General features: G+C 35.3%; 1 protein-coding gene across 3 annotated transcripts in view; it reads left to right on the top strand.

The window, feature by feature from the left end:
- Positions 1–25,506, top strand: part of OSBPL8 (oxysterol binding protein like 8) — a 193,744-nt gene that overhangs the window by 151,380 nt on the left and 16,858 nt on the right. For all 3 annotated transcript variants that reach the window (XM_060025286.2, XM_060025287.1, XM_060025288.1), the window contains 9 exons: positions 1,458–1,539; positions 1,835–1,933; positions 3,391–3,487; positions 12,792–12,890; positions 15,706–15,803; positions 17,587–17,676; positions 18,950–19,086; positions 20,736–20,921; positions 21,600–21,687. In XM_060025286.2, the coding sequence (XP_059881269.1) occupies positions 1,458–1,539; positions 1,835–1,933; positions 3,391–3,487; positions 12,792–12,890; positions 15,706–15,803; positions 17,587–17,676; positions 18,950–19,086; positions 20,736–20,921; positions 21,600–21,687 (976 nt within the window). The remainder of the gene's footprint in view (positions 1–1,457; positions 1,540–1,834; positions 1,934–3,390; positions 3,488–12,791; positions 12,891–15,705; positions 15,804–17,586; positions 17,677–18,949; positions 19,087–20,735; positions 20,922–21,599; positions 21,688–25,506) is intronic.

The following is a 25,506-nucleotide window of genomic DNA, read 5'->3' as shown; positions in this document are numbered from 1 at the left end:
TGGAACAGCAAAAGGTTAGATAACTCAAGTGTCCCGCCACAGTTGACTGGTTAAGTAATGTATGGTACATCCACACTAAGGAAGAACTCTATAAACTGATTTGGAGGGATCTTCAGGAGTGTGTGTGTGTGTATGTAAAAAAGCAAGATACAGAAGAATGCATTTAGTTTGTTCCCCTTTTTTTTTAAGAAAAAGACTACATATTTGGGACTTCCCTGGTGGCACAGTGGTTAAGAATCCTCCTGCCAGTGCAGAGGATACGGGTTCGATCCCTGGTCCAGGAAGATCCCACATGCCGCAGAGCGACTAAGCCTGTGAGCCACAACTACTGAGCCTGCGCTCGAGAGCCCACGAGCCACAACTCCTGAGCCCCCATGCTGCAGCTACTGAAGTCCGTGTGCTTAAAGCCCATGCTCCGCAACAAGAGAAGCCATCACACTGAGAAGCCCACGCACCACAATGAAGACCCAACACAGCCAAAGAAAAAAAAGACTACATATTTATATTTGCTTCTTTATACTTGAAGAAAACTATATGAAAAGAAGCAACTAGGGACTTCCCTGGCAGTCCAGTGGTTAATACTCTGTGCTTCCACTGCAGGGTGCGCGGGTTAGATCCCTGGTTGATCCCTGGTCGGGGCACTAAGATCCCATATGCCACGTGGTGCGGCCAAAAAAAAAAAAAGAAGCAGCTAAAAAAAAAGGTTGCCTATGGGAGGTTAAGTAGGAAGAGTATGGAGAGATGGGGCAATAGCAAGACTGTGTACTTCTTTATATTGCTTTGAGTTTTGAACTGTGCATTCTACATACATGTAAAGCTGTAAATGAATTGTGTAGTAAAGAGAATTTAAACCAAGAAAAGAAGAGAGCAATCAGAGGGATGTTAACTCCCGAAAAGTTCAATATTTTCAACTTGGCACAGTTGTCGGCGAGCCTAGGCCTAGCCTCTTCCATCTCACACTTCATCTTCAAAAATCACCACATTGGACCTTCAGACATGCTTGAAGGGAGTAATATAAATAAATTGCCATATATACATATATATATACAAACTCAGAATTCACCTGAAAAACACAATCAGTGTTTTGCAATGTTCATAGAATTAGCAGAAGGGCAAGGGGACAGGTGAGTCATGGCTTTTGAAAATGCCTGTTTTAAAATGAAAATTATTCTTTGATTATCTGTTATATTTGTACAGTTAGCTCACTCTGGAAAATCAGTTGGTAGCACATAGGGGAGGTTGAAGACTAAAGATGGGGTTAAAAATGGGCAGAATAGTAACCAGATTATGAAAAGTGATTCTTGCAAACTGATTTATATGGTTGTTTTTGCCATCTATTTTGAAAATGAATTATGCTTTCCAGTCATATCTCATATTCAATTGTTGACTTGATTAATATGAGGGAGAATTTGTGATATGTTCTGTAAAATTTTTGCATATATCATTTTATTTTTTAGGGCTGCTCTTGAAGAAAATCCTTATTTCCGTTTGAAGAAAGTAGTAAAATGGTATTTGTCAGGATTCTATAAAAAGCCAAAGGTAATGTTTGTTTTACTTTCTATAGCCTTATATGTGTTCTTTATTCTTTATGTTATCTTTAGATTATTTATTAATAATTGCATTGCAGGGCCTCTTTCAGTTAGCAGAATTGCAAAATACTTGGTTATTTAGACCTGTATTATGATTGAAGTCATTTAATTTTATTTCATGTTACTACTGGGAAATTTTATAAGGATAGTTCCCAGATGATACAGTTAAGCCTATCTTGACTGGTTTAAGTTAGTACTTTGAATCTTCCATATTTATAATTTGAAACTTGTATGTTTTTTACTAGGGACTGAAGAAACCTTATAATCCTATACTTGGTGAGACTTTCCGTTGTTTGTGGATTCATCCCAGAACAAACAGCAAAACTTTTTATATTGCTGAACAGGTATTAGAAATCCATGTTATAGAAATAAAACTGATTTGGAAGTTATTCAGATTTTTTTATAGAAAATGTTAACTCAGTAAACTCACTGTTGATTATAACCTTTCTTACTAGCGAACATTTGGTAAGATTTTAACCTCTTGGTACTGACTACTAAATACCATACTCTTAAGCTACATACTCTCTTACAGTCATGGAATCCTACGATAAAAAATAAATCTTTATTTTTATTGCTCTGCCCCCCCTCCTTTTCTTGGACCAAATACTTCAATGGTTCCCCAGTTCCTAAATCAAATTTACACCCATTTCTCTGACATTCAGGGTCCTCCATATCTTTCTAAATTTATCTCAAATTACATGCCTTTTTAAGCCCTCCACAGATTCACAATTAGGTAATCTGATATTGCACTTTTTGCCTCATTATTTTTAAATTTAATTCTCCCACCCTATTATATCTTCCCAGCTATTCTTCATCTAAACAAATCCTGACCTGCTTACCTTTCATATACAGAATGTAAGGAGGATGAGAGGACTATGTGTTATTTGAAAAACCTTCCTCTTCCCAAGAGATTTTGATATACTCCTCAGATTGAAACCACTTATCTGTATTAATTTTTTTTAATTAATGATTATACTGTCTTGTATTTTAGTTCACTATAATTCTTCACTAAGTTGAGAAGCTTGAGAAGCGTTTGATTTTAGTTTTGTCTCATTTCAAAAAACATGATGTATACATTTTGCAATATTAATTATTAAAATATTTGTTAAAGCTTTTGTTAGTTTCCTACGGTCTATTCAGTAATCTACATGAAGAATAGCCACTGTATTAGTTATTCATTGCTGTATAACAAATTCAAAACTTAACGGCTTAAGACAAAAAACATTTATTATCTCATGCAGTGATGTTCAGGAATCTGAGAACTGTTTAGCTGGGTGGTCTGGCTCGGGATCTCTCCTGAGGTTGAGGTCAAGATATCAGCCAGCTTTGCAATCATCTGAAGGCTTACCTGGGCTGGAGGATTCTGCTTCCAAGCTCATCACATGGCTTTTGACAAGAGTACTCAGTTCCTTGTCACATGGGCCTCTCCATAGAGTTGTTCATAACATGGAAGCTGGCCTTTCAGAGCTAATGATCTTCGAGAGAGAGACACACACACACCAAGGTACATGCTGCATTATAACCTAATTTCAGAAGTGATATACTATTACTTCCACACAAACTAACTTTGGTACAGTGTAAGAGAAGCTCACCTTAACGGTGTGAATACCAGGAGGTGGGTTTCCTTCAGATACATCTTGGAGATTGGTTACTATAATCATCAATATTTAATTTTACTACTTAACCAAATGTTTCTTTTAATTCATTATTAGAGTATGCTTTTAAGACTTGAACTTTTGATAATATCACAATAATATGCTTATATTATTATATTTTAATGTATTTTTCCTGTATTCAATAGGTGTCCCATCATCCACCAATATCTGCCTTTTATGTTAGTAACCGAAAAGATGGATTTTGCCTTAGTGGTAGTATCCTGGCTAAGTCCAAGTTCTATGGTGAGTTTACCCGTGTCTCAATCTATATGCTTTTCTGGAAGGTAGTATTTCCTGGTGAGCTTTTATACAGACAATGTCTTGGGCTGTTTTCAGCCAGGAATTTATAGGTCATTTTACCATTTTTACTTGGGTAATGACCTTTCTTTTTCTGTTGTTTTTCTTTGCTCATTCATAAATAGAGATATGACTCATGTTATGTAAGTGTTCATCACGTACGTGTAAATTTACCACAAGTACCACTTATCAAAAGACAGAATAATGATTGCCCACTACAGCTAACCATTTTAGGCCATAATGTTTTGTTTTGTTTTAGTCTTTGAAAAGAGGAGAAAGCATCCAAATACAGTTAGAATACTTAGTCCAGGGTCAGTCAGTAATGATATTTAACCTTGGATCAAGTAACATACTAACAAAAACTTTTTTAAGTACAAGGGAAAATAAATATGTATAGTAGGAAACCTTAATCTAAAATCTGTGACAATTCAAACAAACAAATCATCCCTTGATGCTTGCTTTGTTTGGGTTTTGGGTTTGATTTTTTTGCCTAGTTTTATCTTTTGCTTGTTTCAGAGGGTGATCATTTTCTTCTGAAGGTTACGTATATTTGGGTTATTCCCTCCCCACTGAACCCTCCATCCCTCCATGCCCCTACCCTGACTATAGTTTAAATGGCTTTAGTGAATATGTGTTCTACCCTTGTAGAATTTTTATTGAATACCAGGTACATAGCTCACTTTCTGCAATTACTTCAGCAGCTGGCCTTCTTTTTTCTATGTTATAGTACATACAGTTGTGTATATCAGAACTATCTGTTCCTTTATAATTTGAAAGAATTTACTAAATTCAAACTTTGTAGGGACAATTTTTTGGTAACTTCCTCATTTCTTCTTTGGTTATTGACTTGCCCATATAGAAACTTCTTGCTAGGAGAGTTTGATAGTTTATATTGTTTTAGGAATTAGTTCATTTTCTTGAATCTAAATTAAGTTAAATTTAATGACATCTGGGTAGAGTATATTCCTCTTAACAAGTAGTCTCTTGACATTTTTTTTTTTTTTTTTTTTTTTTTTTTTTTGCGGTACGCGGGCCTCTCACCGCTGTGGCCTCTCCCGCTGCGGAGCACAGGCTCCGGACGCGCAGGCTCAGCGGCCACGGCCCACGGGCCCAGCCACTCCGCGGCACGTGGGATCCTTCCGGACCGGGGCACGAACCCGCGTCCCCTGCATCGGCAGGCGGACTCTCAACCACTGCGCCACCAGGGAAGCCCTCTCTTGACATTTTGATGTACTAAATTATCAGTTTTTCCTTTGCTGGTTTTTGCTTTTGGTGTCACAATTAGAAAACCCTTTCTCTCTTCAGCTTATATAATAAGTCGCTCACATGTTCTCATATTTTTATGCTTTCACTGCTCTTTAGTTTGCCTGAAATTTATTTCTTTGTATATAGTGTGTATGAAGTGAAGCAAGAGCACAACTTTCTCTTCCCAAAAGCCAATAAATTTTCTCAGTATTTGGTTTATTTATCACTGGTTTTTAATGCCATTATTTTCTATTTCAAGGGCTATCTTCTTGGATCTATGGATCTGTTTTTTCTTGTACCACTAGTCTTTGCCCTAAGAACCATTCATTTTTAAATGGCTTTCTGATATTCTGCAGAGCAGATAAAATATAGGTACTTAGTCACTTTGCTATGGGTTGAATAATTTATCATCATTTGGGAGAACTGCTCTTGTTTTTCAAACGGTATGCATAAACCATCAATTTCATAATCAGAGTATCAGTTAAAATTTTGGAGTCCTGAATCCCAATCTTGACTTACCAAATCAAAATCACTGGGCTCAAGTATATTCTTTTTTAATATAAATTTATTTATATTATTTTATTTTTGGTTGCGTTGGGTCTTTGTTGCTGTGCGCGGGGCTTTTCTCTAGTTTGGCGAGCGGGGGCTACTCTTTGTTGTGACGCGTGGGCTTCTCACTGTGGTGGCCTCTCTTGTTGCATAGCACGGACTCTGGGCACACGGGCTTCAGTAGTTGCAGCACACGGGCTCAGTAGTTATGGCTCGTGGGCTCCAGAGCGCAGGCTCAGTAGTTGTGGTGCATGGGCTTAGTTGCTCTGCGGTATGTGGGATCTTCCCAGACCAGGGCTCGAACCCCTGTCCCCTGTATTGGCAGGCAGATTCTTAACCACTGTGCCACCAGGGAAGCCCAAGAATATACATTTTTACAATCTCCTCAGGTAATTCTAATGTGCAGTAAAATCTGAAATGGCTTATGATATAATGTTAAGTGAAAAGCAGAGTACATATATGCTCTGAGTCAACTCTGCTTTAAAACATGTATACATTCATATATAGGAAAAAAAGATGCAAGGAATTATATCAAGATTTCATGATTAACCTGAATGATGGAATTATGGGTAATTATCGTTGGATTTTTCAACTTTCCCACAAAGAGCAAGTATTTCCTTTAAAATAAGAGAACATTCAGTTATTTTAAGATATAGTATGGTTATGAATACTATATAATAAGAGAGAAATGATTTTAAGAGAGAAATGTGTTACGAATGTATGTGAACAACAGTGTCTGAATAAGGTCCTACTAGACCAGTCCTTCTCCTCTGGACATCTGGCCCTAATACAGAAAGCAGCTATTAATACGTGAAAACATTCAAGAGAGCAATTGCAGGCCAATTTAGTGGAAAGTCCACAGTCATACAACAGAAATTATACAGAATGAATCCTCGTTTCCGTGACTTTCAGCCTCAGGTCAGGTACAGTTAGCAGGGTAAACTGGTGGAAACATTGCAGCCTTTCTGACCTGGGGAACCAAACACTAAATTTGGAGAAACTGTGGCCACTGGACAGAGAACAGGAACCTGAAAAGTAAAAGAGCCAGAGAGGGGATCCTGAATTCTCTCTGCCTACCTCTCTGGCTAAATCCAGAACAAAACTGCCACCCAAAAAAAAAACCAAAGTTCGTAATTTGAGTCCAATCGAATAATTGCATGCTAAGACAAAAGAACAACTTTCATTGGAGAAAAATAATAGAATTCAGAGTCTCTACAACTCAACATTTATAATGTCCAGAATCGAATACAAAATTACCTAACTTAAAGACCCAGGAAAATGGAACATATTCTCAAAGGAAAAGAAAATCAACTGAGACAAACCCCAGGATATACTGTTGGAAGTAGCACACAAGGATTTTTAAGTGGCTAAAATAAGTGCCCTTAAATAAGTAAAAGAAAATATGGTCACAGTGAATGAAAAAATTGTACAGCTTAGAAGAAAAGTAGAAATAGATATATTTCAAAAATTAAATAGAAATTCTAGAACTGAAAAATTCAGTATTTTAAATTAAAAATTCATAGAGTGAACTTTACAGCAGAGTGGAGATGATAGAGAAGAAAATAAGTGAGCTTGTAAATAGATAAATAGAAATCCAATGTGGAAAGCACAGAGAAAAATTATATTAAAAAATGAACAGAGCCTCAGATATCTGTTATATAATATCATGTGGTCTAACATACGTGTTACTGGAGTCCCAGAAGGGGAGAGAAAATGGAACAGGAAAATAATGAATTGATGATGCTCAACATCACTAATCATTAAAGAAATGCATATCAAAACTACAATGAGGTATCACCTCACACCAGTCAGAATGGCCTTCATCAAAAAATCTACAAACAATAAATGCTAGAGAGGGTGTGAAGAAAGGGAACCCTCTTGCACTGTTGGTGGGAATGTAAATTGATACAACCACTATGGAGAACAGTATGGTGGTTCCTTAAAAAACTAAAAATAGAACTACCGTACAACCCAGCAATCCCACTATTGGGCATATACCCTGAGAAAACCGTAATTCAAAAAGAGTCATGTACCACAATGTTCATTGCAGCTCTATTCACAATAGCCAGTACATGGAAGCAACCTAAGTGTCCATCGACAGATGAGTGGGTATAGAAGATGTGGCACATATATACAATGGAATATTACTCAACCATAAAAAGAAACGAAACTGAGTTATTTGTAATGAGGTGGATGGACCTAGAGTATGTCATACAGAGTGAAGTAAGTCAGAAAGAGAAAAACAAATACCACATGCTAACACATATATATAGAATCTAAAAAAAAAAAAAAAATTGGTTCTGAAGAAACTAGGGGCAGAACAGGAATAAAGACACAGATGTAGAGAATGGACTTGAGGACACAGGGAGGGGGAAGGGTAAGCTGGGACGAAGTGAGAGAGTGGCATGGACATATATACACTACCAAACGTAAAATAGATAGCTAGTGGGAAGCAGCCGCATAGCACAGGGAGATCAGCTCGATACTTTTTGACCACCTAGAGGGGTGGGATAGGGAGGGTGGGAAGGAGATGCAACAGGGAGGAGATATGGGGATATATGTATATGTATAGCTGATTCACTTTGTTATAAAGCAGGCACTAACACACCATTGTAAAGCAATTATACTCCAATAACGATGTTAAAAAAAATGAGTTGATGCAAAAGTTTTCCAAATATAACGAAAGGTATAAATTTACACATTCAAGATGCTCAAAGCATACCAAGCAGAATAAACATTAAGATGGCTAAACCAATGCATGCGGGATCTTGGTTCCCCAACCAGGGATCGAGCTCATGCCCCCTGTAGTGGAAGTGCAGTCTTAACCACTGGACCACCAGAGAAGTTCCCAACTCCCACTTCTTTAACTTCGAGTTCTAGAAAACTGGTGGAGTGGGAATCCATCAATGTCCTAGAGAAGGCAATACAGGGAATTTCCTGACAGTCTAGTGGTTAGGGAAAAAAAACAAAAAAGATGGCTAAGCCAAGACACAATGTACTCAAACTATTTAAAGCCAAAGATCAAAGACAAATCTTGAAAACAAAAAGAGAAAAGCAGTATAATACATTCAGGGAAATAATGATTCTGTAATGGCCAACTTCTTATTAGAATCTGTGAAGAACTCAGGGAAATGGAACATCTCTATAGTGTTGAAAGAAAATATTCTTCAAGAATAAAGTCATTTTCAGATAAAATAAAACTAAAAGAATTTGTTGCCAGAAGAGTCATACTACAAGAAAAGCTAAATAAAGTTCTTCAAGCTAAAGGTAAATGATACTAGATAAAAACCCAGATCCTCAGAATGGACAGAAGAGTGTAAGAAATAAGTATCTAGTAAATCCAAAAGACATTTTTTCTTACTTTTTCTTCTCAATTTGTTTATAATATATATTACTGTTCAAAACAAAGAATGTTAACATTGCCTTGTGAATTTTATAGCATATGCAGATATAACTATAGCATAAAGGCTTAAAGGAAAGTGGACATACAGATTGCAAAGTTTCTACATTTTATAAAAGTGGTTAATTTAATTGTAAGTGGCGTGTGAAATTTTAAAGATAAATATTTGTAATCCCTAAAGCACTGGTCCTCAACTTTGGGGCCCAGGAGACATTTGGCAATGGCCAGAGATATTTTGGTTTTCCAGTTGGTATATCCAGTAGTTTGAGGCCAGGGATGCTGCTAAATATCCTACAATGCACAGGACAACCCACCACAACAAAGAATTATCCAGCCCAAAATAGCAGTAGCGCCACTGTTGAGAAACGCTATTTTAGAGCATGTGCGTGTGCACATGAGCATACACACATCCACACAATAATGACAAGCATAAGTAAAAAGCCAATAAGATTATTGAAATGAAATTCTAAAAAAAAATTCAAATTATTTTTTAAAGTAGCAGGAAAGCTTGATCAAGGAATAAAAATCAGAGAGGAACAATAGAAAATACACAGTAACATGGCAGATAAAAAACCCATCGTAATTATATCAGTGTTAATGGTCAAAATAATCCAATTTAAAGACAGATTGTCAGATTGACTAAAACAGCAAGGATAGATCCACTTTAAGTGTAAAGACACAAATAGGTTGAAAGTATATGGATAGAAAAAATTAAAAGCTAAACTATGTGAACATTAAGTTCAAGTATGATTGAGTGGCTATATTAATAAACTTTTAAGACAAAAAGTTTTAAAGAGATAAAAAAGGAGTAGTTCATAATGATAAAAGTTTTAGTACGTCAGGAAAGCATAATAATCACAAATGTATATCAAATCATAGAACCTCAAAATACATGAAACAAAAGCAGAATTAGGGGGAGAAATAGGCAATTCCAAAATCATATTTAGATTAACACTGTCTCCTCAGCAGATGATAAGACAACTAGATGAAATATAAGCAAAGACATATAGACCTGAAAAACACTATCAACACCTTACCTTAATTGATATTTCTAGAACATTACAGGCAACAGTTACAGAATACACATTGTGTTCAAGTACACATATGGTTTTTCACTGGTATAGATCACATGTTTGACCATAAAACAACTCTCCATAAACTTCAAAAGATGGAAATCATACAGAATATGTTCTGCAACCTTTATGAAATAGAATTAGAAATAAATAACAAGATATCGAGGTAAACTCCAAATATTTAGAAATTAAATAACATACTTCTAAATAATTCATGGGCCAAAGAAGAAATCACAAGAGAAATTAGAAAATATTTAAGACTAGATGATATGAAAATACAGCATATCAAAATTTGTAGGATACAGCAAAAGGGGTGCTTAGAGAGAGATTTATAACTTTAAATTAGAAAAAAAGAAAGAACCAAATCAGTGATCTAACTTTTTACCCTATGAAGTTAGAAAAAGCTAATCAAATTTCAGGTAGGTAGAAGAAAGGAAATAATAATGAGCAGACATCAGTGTAGAAAGTGGACAGACAATTGAGAAAATCAGGGAACCCAAGAGTTGCTTTTAGACTGATCAAAATAAAGAATACAAATCAGGAATAAAATGAGCAGAATCACTACGGATCCTACAGACACTGAAAAGATGATAAGGAAATATTATGGATAATTTTATGACAATAAATTTGACAGCTTGGATGAAACAGGCAAATCCCTTAAAAAACACAAATTACCAAAACCGACCCAAGAAGAAATGTAAAATTATAATAGCCTTAAATCAGTGGAAGAAATTGAATTAGTAATTTTAAATCTTCCTTCAAAGATATAGTCCAGGGCTTCCCTGGTGGCACAGTGGTTAAGAATCCACCTGCAAATGCAGGGGACACGGGTTCGGGCCCTGGTCTGGGAAGATCCCACATGCCGTGGAGCAACTAAGCCCGTGCACCACAACTACTGAGCCTGTGCTCTAGAGCCCGCGAGCCACAACTACTGAAGCCCGCGCGCCTAGAGCCCGTGCTCTGCAACAAGAGAAGCCACCGCAGTGAGAAGCCAGCGCACTGCAACAAAGGGTAGCCCCCGCTCACTGCAACTAGAGAAAGCCCACACACAACAAAGAAGACCTAATGCAGCCAAAAATAATTAATTTAAAAAAGAATTATAAAAAAGTTATGGTCCAGGCCCAGATATTTTGAGTTCTTGTAAATATTTAAGGAAGAAATAATGCCAATTCTGTACAGCTTCTTACAGAAGATAGAAGAGGAGGAAACACTTTTCAGCTATTTTATGAGGCCAGACATTATCCCCAAACCAGACATTATCAGAAAACTGTAGATCAACATCTTTCTTGAATATACCTGCAAAAATCCTTAACAAATTAGTAACAAATCAATATATATATAAACGGTAATACACACACATAATTGGATATCTAAAAATGATATATGTCATGATCAATATATTTAAAAGATAATATATCATGATCAAGTGGGGTTTATCTCACAAATACAAGGTTGGCATATCACCTGAAAAACAATCAGTGTAATTCATATTAATAGAATAAAGGAAAATCATATTTTAATAGATTCAGAAAAAGCATTTGACAAAATTCAATATCCATTCATGATAAAAGCTCTCAACAAACTAGGACTAGATTAAAGGTATCTATGAAAAATAAATAGCCAACTTAATACTCTTATGTTGAAAATAGAACAATTTTTACTTAAGGTCAGGTACAAGGCAAGCATATTCACTCTCACCACTTCTGTATGAAATTCTGTTAGAAGTCCTAGCCAGTGCAGTAGACAAGTTAAAGAACAAGCATACAGATTAGAAAGGAAGAAGTTAAACCACATACATACCTGATCTATATAGAAAATCCTCTAAAATATACCACCATACTACTAGAACTAATGAGTGAATTTCGTAAGGTTGTAGGATACATGATCAAAATACAAAAATCAATTGTATTTCTATATACTAGAAATGTACACTTGCAGAATGGAATTTAAAAAACAACTCTGATTACAATAGTATCTTAAAAATAAAATATTTAAGAGTAAATTTAATGAAAGATATATAAGACCTGTACACTGAAAACTACAAAGCATTGCTGAGGAAAATTAAAGAAGATAAGTAAATGGAGAGATATACTATGTTCATACCTTAGATTTTTCAGTATTGTTAAAGTGGCATGAAATGATGATACAATAACATGGATGAGTCTGAAAAATATTTTGCTAAGTGAAAGAAATCAGACACAATAAACTACATATTCTATGATGCCATCTATACAAAATTCTAAAATAGGCCAAACTATAGTGATAGAAACCAGACCAGTGGTTTCCTTGGGCTGGAGGAAAAGATTAACTGCCAAGGAGCAGGGATTGTGCTGGTGGAGGTTACGTGACTGGATACAATTGCTAAGACTATCAAAATGCACCATTAAAATGGGTCACTTACTGTATGTAAATTATACTTCAATAAAGCTCTCAATGGGGGAAATATATATATTTATATATATATATATATATATATATATATATGAAAAGCTAGAAGAAAATACCATGAAATTTTATCATCAATTGCATTTTGGTGGGTTATGCATATTTTAAATTTTTTCTAAATTAGCCATAGTATTATTATATCAATTATACGTACTTAAAGCTTGGGACTTAACGAAGTAATGTGTCTTACAGATAAGAAATAATGTTTTTATTCAAAAAAGGGCATATTAAGCTATACAGTGAAATAGTGTTTTACGGCATGTTCTACATGTTTAAGATTTTTTTTAAGAGCCTCATGTAAAATAACACAACAAACATATAACGAGTACCTTTTAAAAGTACTCGTTTTGTAAGAATAGGAACATGGATCGAATATGTTTTGGGTATAAGACAACAAATATATGTTTGGACACATTGAGACTGAGACATTTTTAAGACATTCCACTGTAGGTATCTGGTAGGTATCCTAAATATGTTTTGTTTGTTTTGAATTGGCTGAATTATTTTTGTGAAACTTAAAAAACAATATTTATTTCAGGAAACTCATTATCTGCACTATTAGAAGGAGAAGCACGGTTAACTTTCTTGAATAGAGGTGAAGATTATGCAATGACAATGCCATATGCTCATTGTAAAGGTAAATATTTTCTATACTTGAGTTAGGTTTTTTTTAAACCTTCTTTTTAAGTAAGTGTATTTGACTGTAATTTATGTTTTGAGGTTGATGGAGTCAGCCTTTTGTTTGAAAGTGTCCTTGGTTTACAGATACTTGAGATCACTGTTATCATCTGCTGAATATTTCTATGATGAATTAATTCACCACAGTAGATTTTTTGTGACACATACTTTATTTGGAAGAGGCTGATTTATAATAATGGAATTTCATTTGCCTTGTCTACGAGTTGTAAAATTTGATGAAACTGACCGCTATTTCCGAATCCTCAAAAGTGATTTTTATCTTCTTGCACCACCACCCCTTTTTAAAATTTTAATGCACTGCTTTTCATTGTAACAAGTTCTTTAAAATTTTTTCTCATCCTTGTTTGGCAGTTTGTTAAAAATTAATGTATTATGCTTTTTCCCCATTATTTAGTATACAGATAAAAGTATTAAATAATAACTATCATTTAAAACAGGCCAGGCACCCAACTATTCTGTGCACTTTACATTTATAAACTCATTTAATCATTCCAGCAGCCCTATGAAGTAGGTAATATTATCCCTGTTTTATGAACGAGGAGGATAAGGCAGAAAGAGGTTAATTTGCCTGAGATCACACAGCTCTGCAATCTGCACTGCTATGCTATATGGCATCATCTTAAACACTCAGCTTGGTCATTATCTTTACCCTTCTTTCCAACCCATTTCTTAAAAATAACTTTTTAGGGTAATTATCCTCTATTTTAGGAACTGATTCATGAAAACATAGAAATTATTTAATATGACCTCATTTCACAGATGAAAAAACCAGGAGGGTTAAGAATCTTATCTGAAGCCAGACCAGCTAGTTAGTAAGAATGCTGAGACTAAACTCTAGGCTTGTTGACTCCCATCCACTGTGCAGGACTGCCAACTTGTGACCTCAGGCTAGGTAATTCTTTGAGTTTCATGTATGGTTCTTGAAATCGACATGAAGTGAAATATCTGAAATCATGAAATGAATTGATGAGAAATATACTCTTAAATTTTAAATAATTTAGAATAAATAAAATGATATTTCATGTAGAGAGATACCTAATGTCATACCTAAATAGCAACAGGGAAAATTTTTTTTTTCATAGCAGTGTTTTTATTGCATGGAAAAAAGGAGAGATCATAACCCCTTGTGAATGAGGAAATGATTATTTTCTACCTTCGTGTATTTTCTAAGATGTGTTCTCCAAATCACTAGTCTCAAATTGTTGTATAAAATAAGAATTCCATAGCCAAATAAATATGAGAAGCATTGCATAGTCTGTTCCTCTCTTGAAAATTAACATTGTGCATTTGCATATTAAAGGCTGCCTTAAGAGTTGAGTCCAACTTGGAGGGCATTATGCTAAGTGAAATAAGTCAGAAAAAGACAAGTACTGTATGATATCACTTATATTCAATACATGGAATCTAAAAAATACAATGAACTAGTGAATATAACAAAAAAAGAAGCAGATTCACAGATACAGAGAACACACTAGTGGTTGCCATTGGGGAGGGGGGTGCATTATAGGTGTGGAGGACTAGGAGGTACAAACTATTGGTAAGATAGGCTCAAGGCTCAATGATGTACTGTACAACACGGGGAATATAGCCAAGATTTTGTAATAACTGTAAATGGAGAGTAACCTTTAAAAATTATATTAAAAAATTTGAAAAAGTTTTAAATCCTATCTAAAATGTTGAGTTTAAAAATCAAATCGGAGAAAGATGTGTATAGTATGATTGTGTGCAAAATGAGCTTATGTGGTTTCTATGTATGCATAGTAAAAATATACAAACTATGGGAATGATGAACATTGGGGAAAAAAAAAAGTTTAGTCCAAGAACAGATACACACACACACACACACACACACACACACACACACAGCCTGTTTAACTCGTCAAACTCAGAATTTCTCCAACTGTTTTTAGTCAAGAACCAAAATACAGAGATTTTTAAATTTATCTTACTTATACAGTTGATTCTTGTTATTTGTAGTACTTATGTCCTATAAAGTCACCACAGACACTGAATTAATGAATACTAAACTGTTGCTCCTAGAGGAAACACATGGTTAGGTTCCTGTGAGCCTCTTGTCACAGCATTTTCATCAACCAATCAAAGCATAACTTTGTTTCTTTTTAAAGACACCATATTACATATATACTTTTGATTCATTAGCATTGAACTAACAGCCAACAGCACTATAACTCATGCCTGAACCAAGCTTTAACATACATATTTTCTCCATAAAGTACATCACAACCTTCTGTGCTTAGGAAAACCAGATAGCACTTATTTGGGGGCCATTGTAAATAGTAAAATCACCAACAAAAAACACAAAAATGTGGCACTAAATATACTGCAGAAAAGACACTTGTTTACTACATGAGTAATGAAGCCAGAAGTCAAGAGTCTCACCTTGTTTGACTTCAGCTTCAGTGTGCACATTGGACAACAAATATTTCACCACTCTGCACACGTCCATGAATGACTGCAAAAATGCTGTGGGTATTGATTTTGGGATTACTAATATATTTTAGTGAGAATATAAATTTGTAAATATAGACTCTGGAAATAATGTGGATCAACTGTTATCTATTCAAATCCTACAGAACCAACTTTATGTGCATATTATAGATTGTAATTGAATAGGACAGAATCCTCTTGAATTATTTCTCTTAGAAGATTAGATTATAAAGTTCTACTTGTTATTAGCCAGTCTCTCTCTCTTTCTCTTTAACCTTTTGTCAAAATTGTTTTTTTTTCTTTAGGAATTCTTTATGGCACAATGACACTGGAGCTTGGTGGAACAGTCAATATTACATGTCAAAAAACTGGATACAGTGCAATACTTGAATTCAAACTAAAGGTTAGTAGAAAATGATAGGAGGTATCATCTAATTAAAGAAGAGCTATATGATGTATATTGAACAAAGCAAGATTTAGTTTCTAATTAAAAACTAAATATAAGAGCATAGAATTCATGAAAGGGCAGCCTTGGAAGATCCAAATCAACAGAAAGCCATGATTTGTTGTTTTTAATTTTAATTAATAGAACTGTTGGCACTATAATAAGAGATTTAAGAAGAGGATGAATGGAAATTTCTTAGTAAATTGAAACATTGCTTTATAGAATACCAAAAAGTATGTACCCTCCCAAGAAAAGCATGTATCAGCTTGAGCTATGCTGTGTACACTAACAGTTTTATTATTTACTATTTCCACCTAACACTTTACTCTTAAAACTCACGAGCTTAGAAACAGCTATGTTCTGTTCCTTAGGAGTCCTGTGGGCCAGGAATTTGGACAGGGCATATTGGGGATGGCTTATCTCTGCTACATAATGGCTGAGGCAACAGTTAGGAAGACTTTCAGGCTATGAGAGACTCAACAGTTGGGGCCTGGTAACATCTGAAGGCTCATCACTTACATGTCTGATGACATGTAAGTCATCACATGTTGGGATGACTGAAAGACTAGGACTGCAGATCTGAGCACCTGTAAACATGACTTTTTCATGTGGTTTGTCTTCCTCACATCATGGGAACTTTAAGGTAGTCAGACTTCTTACTTGGCAGCTCAGGGTTCCAAGGACAAGTGTCCTGTGAGGAAGGCAGAAGCTGCATTGCTGTCCATGACCTAGACTCAGAAATCAAATTACATCATTTCCACCATTCTCTACTAGTTGAAGAATTACAAACCCACCTAAATTCAAAGGGGAGGGATGCAGACCCCACTTCTCAGTGAGAGGGTGACAGGATCTTATTGAGGAAGAACATGTGGACTGAAGGAGGAAGAGTAGCTATAATTGAGGCCATCTTTGGAAAATTCTGTCTGCCTCAGCGTAAAAGGGAAATTTAAGACCTTTTCACAGTGTCATTGTTGGTGTGGGATAGTACATTACGTTTAGATAAAAATATTTCTATGAATTATTTAATACTTATGACTAAATTGCTCCTATGTTGATATCCAGGTAATCAGCAACTTTGCTCTAATAAAAAGGATCTCTTTAAGTATTATTTGATTCAATGCCCTTTGTTTTTTTTTTTCTTCTTAGCAGATTTTTTGCTTGTATGGTGATAATGATATTTGAAAATCATGAGTGAAGAGGTCTTAAGTAATTTATGACACCTTTAAAGATTAGATTGGAGCATCAAAATTTTGTCAGTGAGGAGAAACATCAGTAAGGCGATAAAGTAACTCAAAATATATTTCTTCTAATTTAATTTTCAGAAGTTTTTTTTTGATTGGATATTGTTTTATTGTTTTGTTTTTAAAGGAGGAGTTGCTATTCAATAGATGAGTTAAGTCCCTTATGTTTACTGAGTTGTTACTGCTTAAAATAGTGCAACTTGATAGAGTGCAGTCTTGAATCAAGAGAGAGCACAGGACACCAGTTATTTCAGTGTGACCTTTTGTAATATGTTTGTTTGGGCTTCACATAGTCTGTTTTTATCTATTTTTTCCACAGCAACAAATTTAAATTTCTTTTTATTGAACATTTCTGACTAAAATTTGAGTCAGCATTTCACCATTTGTGCCTTTAACAGCACTGTAACTATACAGTTACTTTTTGGGGTTTTTTTGGTCTACATTGTATGTAAATATAAGTTAAAAGTAAAATGTTTCTTCAACATTTTTTCTTTTAAAAGCCATTTCTAGGTAGTAGTGACTGTGTTAATCAAATATCAGGGAAACTAAAATTGGGAAAAGAAGTCCTAGCTACTTTGGAAGGACATTGGGTAAGTATTTTTATACTGTAGCTTTACAAAAAGAATTCTATTCTGTGGGAAAAAAATTAAAAATCAAATTTTATAAGTTCACTTATCCCATTTCTAAAAGCATCACTATTCAACATCAGTTTCAATTTAACAAATATTTTGGTATTGCTTTGTATCAACAGTATTTAGTTTAATGTAATATTTGGTCTTTCCAAAACTTTAAATCAGTAAAAGTAGCTAACACTTACATATCACATACTATGTACTGCATTGTTTTAAAATGTTGCTCATATTAACTCATTTAATATTTAGTATAATACCCTATGAGATGAGTATTATTATTGTCCCCATTTTACAGAGGAGGACACTGAGGCACAGAGAGTTTAAATAATTTGTTCGAAGTAGTGAAGTAAGATCTCCCCCCAAGCACTCTGGCTCCAATGCCGTGCTTTTACACACAACTGTATACTGCCTCTCACCAGGAAAGGCATTTCCAATTAGGGTTATATTTTCTTTTGAGGACCATGGAAAAGATACAGTGTTTTTTGAGAGCAATGGCTTTTATTTACTTCTCTGCTGACCTAAATTCATATTTACATAATTTTGTTAAGAGGAGCTTATTATATTAATAAAAAGGATCATATCATGCTACTGCCAAATGCACTCTCACTGTAAACACCGGTATATGCTTTTTTCTGCATTATACTCAGAAAATGATGAGAAATATGATGAGAAAATGAAGATGGACCTAGAGACTCAACTAAGAGGCTACAATGCTCTGTTATTTTTAAAATTTACTTCTATCTGAATATCATTTGGAAAAAAAGATAAAACTGTTTTTTAACAAATGAAATTTATAAGATTGTGCTAAGATTTTTAATGCTAAGAAAGGCTCTTAAGTTTTTCTACATATATTGAATACGTAGATGGTCTACAGCATCTCATTGTAGCTATAGCAAACACTATGCTCTACTTTGACAATTTAGAGACAGTTGTTGAGGCTTTTTGCATGTAATTGTCTAAAATTTGTTTATTAAGTGAAACTTCTGAAATCTCACAAACTTCCTCTGCATTCAACCAAGTTTTTAAATGAAAAGTATTAGGTATTTAATCTTAATGTTTTTATAAGAATGACAAGAGATTTGGGGCTTTTAGAAAAGTGCTAGTTATATTTGTTTTAAAAATGTCACTGTGGGATTGTCAGGAAGAAATTATTATTATATTACTAAACTACAGAATTCCCTTTTAAATAAAGATAATTCTCTACGTTAATTTTTAATTTCTTTAAATATAGGATAGTGAAGTTTTTATTACTGACAAAAAGACTGATAATTCAGAGGTTTTCTGGAATCCAACACCAGACATTAAGCAGTGGAGATTAATAAGGCACACTGTAAAATTTGAAGAGCAAGGAGATTTTGAATCAGAGAAGTAAGTATACCACTTTTCAGCTCACTTCATGAAAATCAAAGAATATTTTTTGTAATCCCTCAACAGTATGGTCACTTTTCTGTTTTTAATTCAGCAAAATAGTTCAACATTTGTGGGATTTGACAAGATTTTGTTTTGGTGTATGTGAATGTCAAATAATTATAACACAAATCATGCTGCTCTTATGCAGCTCTAAACTAAACTTCCTATTTTTTCCTTTCTCTTCTTATCTGCTCCAGGGCTTATTTAAAAAAAAAGAGAGAGAGAGAGAAGAAGAAGAACAAAAACTTTTTTGTTTGCATAAAATGATGGGACTAATGATTCTTGGTTTTTATCTGGCAGCTGTTTTCTAACCTGGGTTAGGCATGTAGAACTTTAGGCGAAGTGGTACAAAATCTACTTCTGTTTTATTTTCTAAAATACAAAAATCACGCCACTGGATGTGCAGGCTTCTAGAGGACTTATATTATTTGGGGACTAATTAAGGCCATAATTTATGTTCTTAAATCATGAAATTCTTCCTGGATCTCCTATACTTTTACACCAAAAATATTGTATGCATACTGCCCAATCGTATTCTTCTATTTCTTTCCTTGTGGTAGGAGAAGGGGGTAGCTGTGTAAAAGACACTCTACTAGGTACTTTATACACATTATGCAGTTTAGTTCTCACTACATGTTTGCACAGGCATATCATTCTCTTCTCCTGAGGATTCAAGTCTACGTGCACTTTCCTTCTATGCTCAAAATTGAGGTTTTCAAAGATGGAAGGTTACGTATGCACCAGTTCTGAAAATTCTGTTTCAGCTATAACCACGTGATGCTCTCCATCCAGAGTGAAACTTTGCGAAGGCATACGACAATTTTTGAGATGTGGGTATAATTTAATGTATTTTAAAGATGAGGAAAATGAGTCTTAGACAAGATAAGTAACTTTAAGTTCACCAGCCAAGAAGTGGCAGATCTAGGATAAAACCCAAGTCTATCTGATTCCCTAGCCTTTATTCTTTGAGCCCGACATGCTATCTTCCCAGATGGGTAGAATACAGATATATTTTTAAGTATCTAGTAAAACACTAAACTTTAGTAGGGGAAAAGATTTTTGCCTCAGTATTTTTTTCTGCTAAATCAATGGTTCTCAACACTGGCTGCACATTAAAACCACCTGGGAAACATTAAAAAAAAAAAAAAGCAATACTTGGGCCCACTCCCGGAGATTCTGATTCTTTTTAATTCCCTGACAAATCCTCCACCCAAGGTTGAGAAACATGGCAGTATACTTCTGGATCTTTGAGGCCAGTGGATCCTAAACAGTATGTACAAGAATCATCTAGGGAGCTTGTTTAAAATGTAGATTCTTGAGCCTTCATTACATTTCTACCATGTGGATCAGCACCATTCACTTCCATATGTTTAAGAACCCATGTAATAAATTTCTCTGGCCAAGAAAAAAAATTGGTCTCCACTGTCTCACTCTATTCAAGGCATCACTTTTTATATCTTGACTTGTTTCTAAGCATCCGAGCATAAGCTTTCTCAAAGCCAAAAACCCACATGGGCATCATTTTCTCTCAAGGGGAGTCAAGCCTATTCCATGCAGATTTGATTTTTCTGTTGTTCTTTTCAATATTATTTTTGCACATGTATTAGACTCTGGCAGCGGGTAACTCGAGCCATAAATGCCAAAGACCAAACAGAAGCTACTCAAGAAAAGTGTGTTTTAGAAGAAGCTCAAAGACAAGCTGCCAGAGATCGGAAAACAAAAAATCAAGAGTGGACTTGCAAGTTATTTGACCTTGACTCACTCACAGGAGAATGGCATTACAGGTTTGCAGAGTAAGTAATTAAAAATTACATTACAAACAGTATCTCATAGTTTTTTGCCTTCATTTCTAGTTTTGTTTTTTTTTTTAATAACATCCTACAGCTTGGCTTGGGTTGTTATTCTTTTTAAATTTATTTATTTATTTATTTTTGCTGTGTTAGGTCTTCGTTTCTGTGCGAGGGCTTTCTCTAGTTGTGGCAAGCAGGGGCCACTCTTCATCGCGGTGCGCGGGCCTCTCACTATCGCGACCTCTCGTTGCGGAGCACAGGCCCCAGACGCGCAGGCTCAGTAGTTGTGGCTTACGGGCCCAGTTGCTCCGCGACACGTGGGATCTTCCCAGACCAGGGCTCAAACCTGTGTCCCCTGCATTGGCAGGCGGATTCTCAACCACTGCGCCACCAGGGAAGCCTGCTAGGTTTTTTTTTATTGTTAGTATGAATAGTTTTTAAATTAAACAGTATGTGTGAGATTTTACCCTTGATGTTCCATTCATTATAAATTTGACTCCATGATAGTAGTTAGCCTATAAAATAAGCTGAGGATCAGAAGATTAGATATGACATATCTTAATCTTACAGCTAAGTTTATAATTACCAATGAAAATCTAATCGTAGAGTAGAAAGTTTTTTAAAAAGTTTCTGAGCGTTTTGCCTAGTCATTAAACAAGTGGTCTTTTCTCATTTATGTAGTACTCGACCATGGGATCCACTTAACGATATGATACAGTACGAAAAAGATGGTGTTATCCAGACCAAAGTGAAACATCGCACTCCAATGGTATGTAATAAAAAAGTAACTAGATCCTGCTCTGCATATAAATTTTTAAAATTCGTAGTATCTTTGGTTACCAACCTTTAAAATTTGGCTCCACAATTTAAAATTTCAGGTCAGAAAAATGATACAGTAGGCAGCTCCAAGCTATTTTGCCCCCAAAGAAACATAAAAAATCAAGCAGAAACTGTCATAACCAAATTTGCCTGAACTCTGGAAAACAGTCAGAGGTTTGCAGCAACTAAGTGAGAGCTGAATCAAGAATCAGGTGACTTCAGAGCAGCGAGAAGGCTTCATGGCATTTTTTACTTGCTCTTGTCCTAATGCCTCCCTGGTGCAGTGGCAGTCTTGAAGGGTCCCCACGTTCCCAGTGTGAGCCCTGGTTCCACAGGAAGTACAGTAGACCTTGTTAACAAATTGTTGTGTATGTCTTTTTTTTTTTTTTTAACATCTTTGTTGGAGTATAATTGCTTTACAATGGTGTGTTAGTTTCTGCTATATAACAGTGAATCAGCTATACATATACATACATCCCCATATCTCCTCCCTCTTGTGTCTCCCTCCCACCCTCCCTTTCCCACCCCTCCAGGAGGGCACAAAACACCGAGCTGATCTCCCTGTGCTATGCAGCTGCTTCCCATTAGCTATCTATTTTACATTTGATAGTATATATAAGTCCATGCCACTCTCTCACTTCATCCCAGCTTACCCTTCCCCCTACCCGTGTCCTCAAGTCTGTTCTGTATATCTCCGTTTTTATTCCTGTCCTGCCCCTAGGTTCTTCAGAAACTTTTTTTTTTATATTCCATATAGGTGTGTTAGCATACGGTATTTGTTTTTCTCTTTCTGACTTACTTCACTCTGTGTGACAGTCTTTAGGTCCATCCACCCTGCTACAAATAACTCAATTTCGTTTCTTTTTATGGCTGAGTAATATTCCATTGTATATATGTACCACATCTTCTTTATCCATTCATCTGTTGGTGGATATTTAGGTTGCTTCCATGTCCTGCCTATTGTAAATAGAGCTTCAGTGAACATTGTGGTACATGACTCTTTTTGAAGTATGGTTTTCTCAGGGTATATGCCCAGTAGTGGGATTGCTGGGTTGTATGGTAGTTCTATTTTTAGTTTTTTAAGGAACCTCCATATTGTTCTCCATAGTGGCTGTATCAATTTACATTCCCACCAACAGGGCAAGAGGGTTCCCTTTTCTCCACACCCTCTCCAGCATTTATTGTTTGTAGATTTTTTGATGATGACCATTCTGACCAGTGTGAGGTGATACCTCATTGTAGTTTTGATTTGCATTTCTCTAATGATTAGTGATGTTGAGCATCTTTTCATGTGTTTGTTGGCAATCTGTATATCTTCTTTGGAGAAATGTCTGTTTAGGTCTTCTGCCCATTTATGGATTGGGTTGTTTGTTTTTTTTGATATTGAGCTGCATGAGCTGCTTGTATATTTTGGAGATTAATCCTTTGTCAGTTGCTTTGTTTGTAAATATTTTCTCCCATTTTAAGGGTTGTCTGTTTGTCTTGTTTATGGTTTCCTTTGCTGTACAAAAGCTTTTAAGTTTCATTAGGTCCCATTTGTTTTTATTTCCATTTCTCTAGGAGGTGGGTCAAAAAGGATCTTGCTGTGATTTATGTCATGGAGTGTTCTGCTTATGTTTTCCACTAGAGTTTTATAGTGTCTTACCTTACGTTTAGGTCTTTAATCCATTTTGAGTTTATTTTTGTGTATGGTGTTAGGGAGTGTTCTAATTTCATTCTTTTACATGTAGCTGTCCAGTTTCCCAGCACCACTTATTGAAGAGGCTGTCTTTTCTCCATTATGTACTCTTGCCTCGTTTATCAAAGATAAGGTGACCATATGCGCTTGGGTTTATCTCTGGGCTTTCTATCCTGTTCCATTGATCTGTATTTCTGGTTTTGTGCCAGTACCATATTGTCTTGATTACTGTAGCTTTGTAGTATGGTCTGAAGTCAGGGAGCCTGATTCCTCCAGCTGCGTTTTTCTTTCTCAAGATTGCTTTGACTATTCAGGGTCTTTTGTGTTTCCATACAAATTGTGAATTTTTTTGTTCTAGTTCTGTGAAAAATGCCATTGGTAGTTTGATAGGGGTTGCTTTGAATCTGTAGATTGCTTTGGGTAGTATCGTCATTTTCACAATGTTGATTCTTCCAATCCAAGAACAAGGTATATCTCTCCATCTCTTTGTATCATCTTTAATTTCTTTCATCAGTGTCTTATAGTTTCCGCATACAAGTCTTTTGTCTCCTTAGGTAGGTTTATTCCTAGGTATTTTATTCTTTTTGTTGCAATGGTAAATGGGAGTGTTTCCTTAATTTCTTTCAGATTTTTCATCATTAGTGTATAGGAATCCAAGAGATTTCTCGGCATTAATTTTATATCCCGCTACTTTACCAAATTCATTGATTAGCTCTAGTAGTTTTCTGGTAGCAGCTTTAGGATTCTCTGTGTATAGTATCATGTCATCTGCAAACACTGACAGTTTTACTTCTTCTTTTCCTGTTTGGATTCCTTTTATTTCTTTTTCTTCTCTGATTGCTGTGGCTAAAACTTGCAAAACTATGTTGAATAATAGTGGTGAGAGTGGACTTCCTTGTCTTGTTCCTGATCTTAGATGAAATGGTTTCAGTTTTTCACCATTGAGGACAATGTTGGCTGTGGGTTTGTCATATATGGCCTTTATTATGTTGAGGTAAGTTCCCTCTATTCCTACTTTCTGGAGGGTTTTTATCATAAATGGGTGTTGAATTTTGTTGAAAGCTTTTTCTGCATCTATTGAGATGATCATATGGTTTTTCTCCTTCAATTTGTTAATGTGGTGTATCACATTGATTGATTTGCATATATTGAAGAATCCTTGCATTCCTGGGATAAACCCCACTTGATCATGTTGTATGACCCTTATAATGTGCTGTTGGATTCTTTTTACTAGTATTTTGTTGAGGATTTTTGCATCTATGTTCATCAGTGATATTGGCCTGTAGTTTTCTTCTTTTCTGGCATCGTTGTCTGGTTTTGGTATCAGGGTGATGGTGGCCTCATAGAATGAGTTTGCAAGTGTTCCTCCCTCTGTTATATTTTGGAAGAATTTGAGAAGGATACGTGTTAGCTCTTCTCTAAATGTTTGATAGAATTGGCCTGTGAAGCCATCTGGTCCTGGGCTTTTGTTTGTTGGAAGATTTTTAATCACATTTTCAATTTCAGTGCTTATGATTGGTCTGTTTATATTTTCTGCTTCTTCCTGGTTCAATCTTGGATGGTTGTGCATGCTTAAGAATTTGTCCATTTCTTCCAGGTTGTCCATTTTATTGGCATAGAGTTGCTTCTAGTAATCTCTCAGGATCCTTTGTATTTCTGCAATGTCAGTTGTTACTTCTCCTTTTTCTTTCCTAATTCTATTGATTTGAGTCTTCTCCCTTTTTTTCTTGATGTCTCTGGCTAATGGTTTATCCATTTTGTTTATCTTCTCAAAGAACCAGCTTTTAGTTTTATTGATCTTTGCTATCATTTCCTTCATTTCTTTTTCATTTATTTGTGATCCGATCTGTATGATTTCTTTCCTTTGGCTAACTTTGGGGTTTTTTTGTTCTTCTTTCTCTAATGGCTTTATGTGTAAGGTTAGGTTGTTTATTTGAGATGTTTCTTGTTTTTTGAGGTAGGGTTGTGTTGCTATAAACTTCCCTCTAGAACTGCTTTTCTGCATCCTATAGGTTTTGGGTCATCGTGTTTTTATTGTCATTTGTTTCTAGGTATTTTTTGATTTCTTCAGTGATCTCTTGATTATTTAGT

Source organism: Delphinus delphis, chromosome 11 (genome assembly GCF_949987515.2).
Source record: "Delphinus delphis chromosome 11, mDelDel1.2, whole genome shotgun sequence".
Lineage (NCBI taxonomy): Eukaryota > Metazoa > Chordata > Mammalia > Artiodactyla > Delphinidae > Delphinus > Delphinus delphis.
This window is presented reverse-complemented; position numbering and strand designations above follow the sequence as displayed.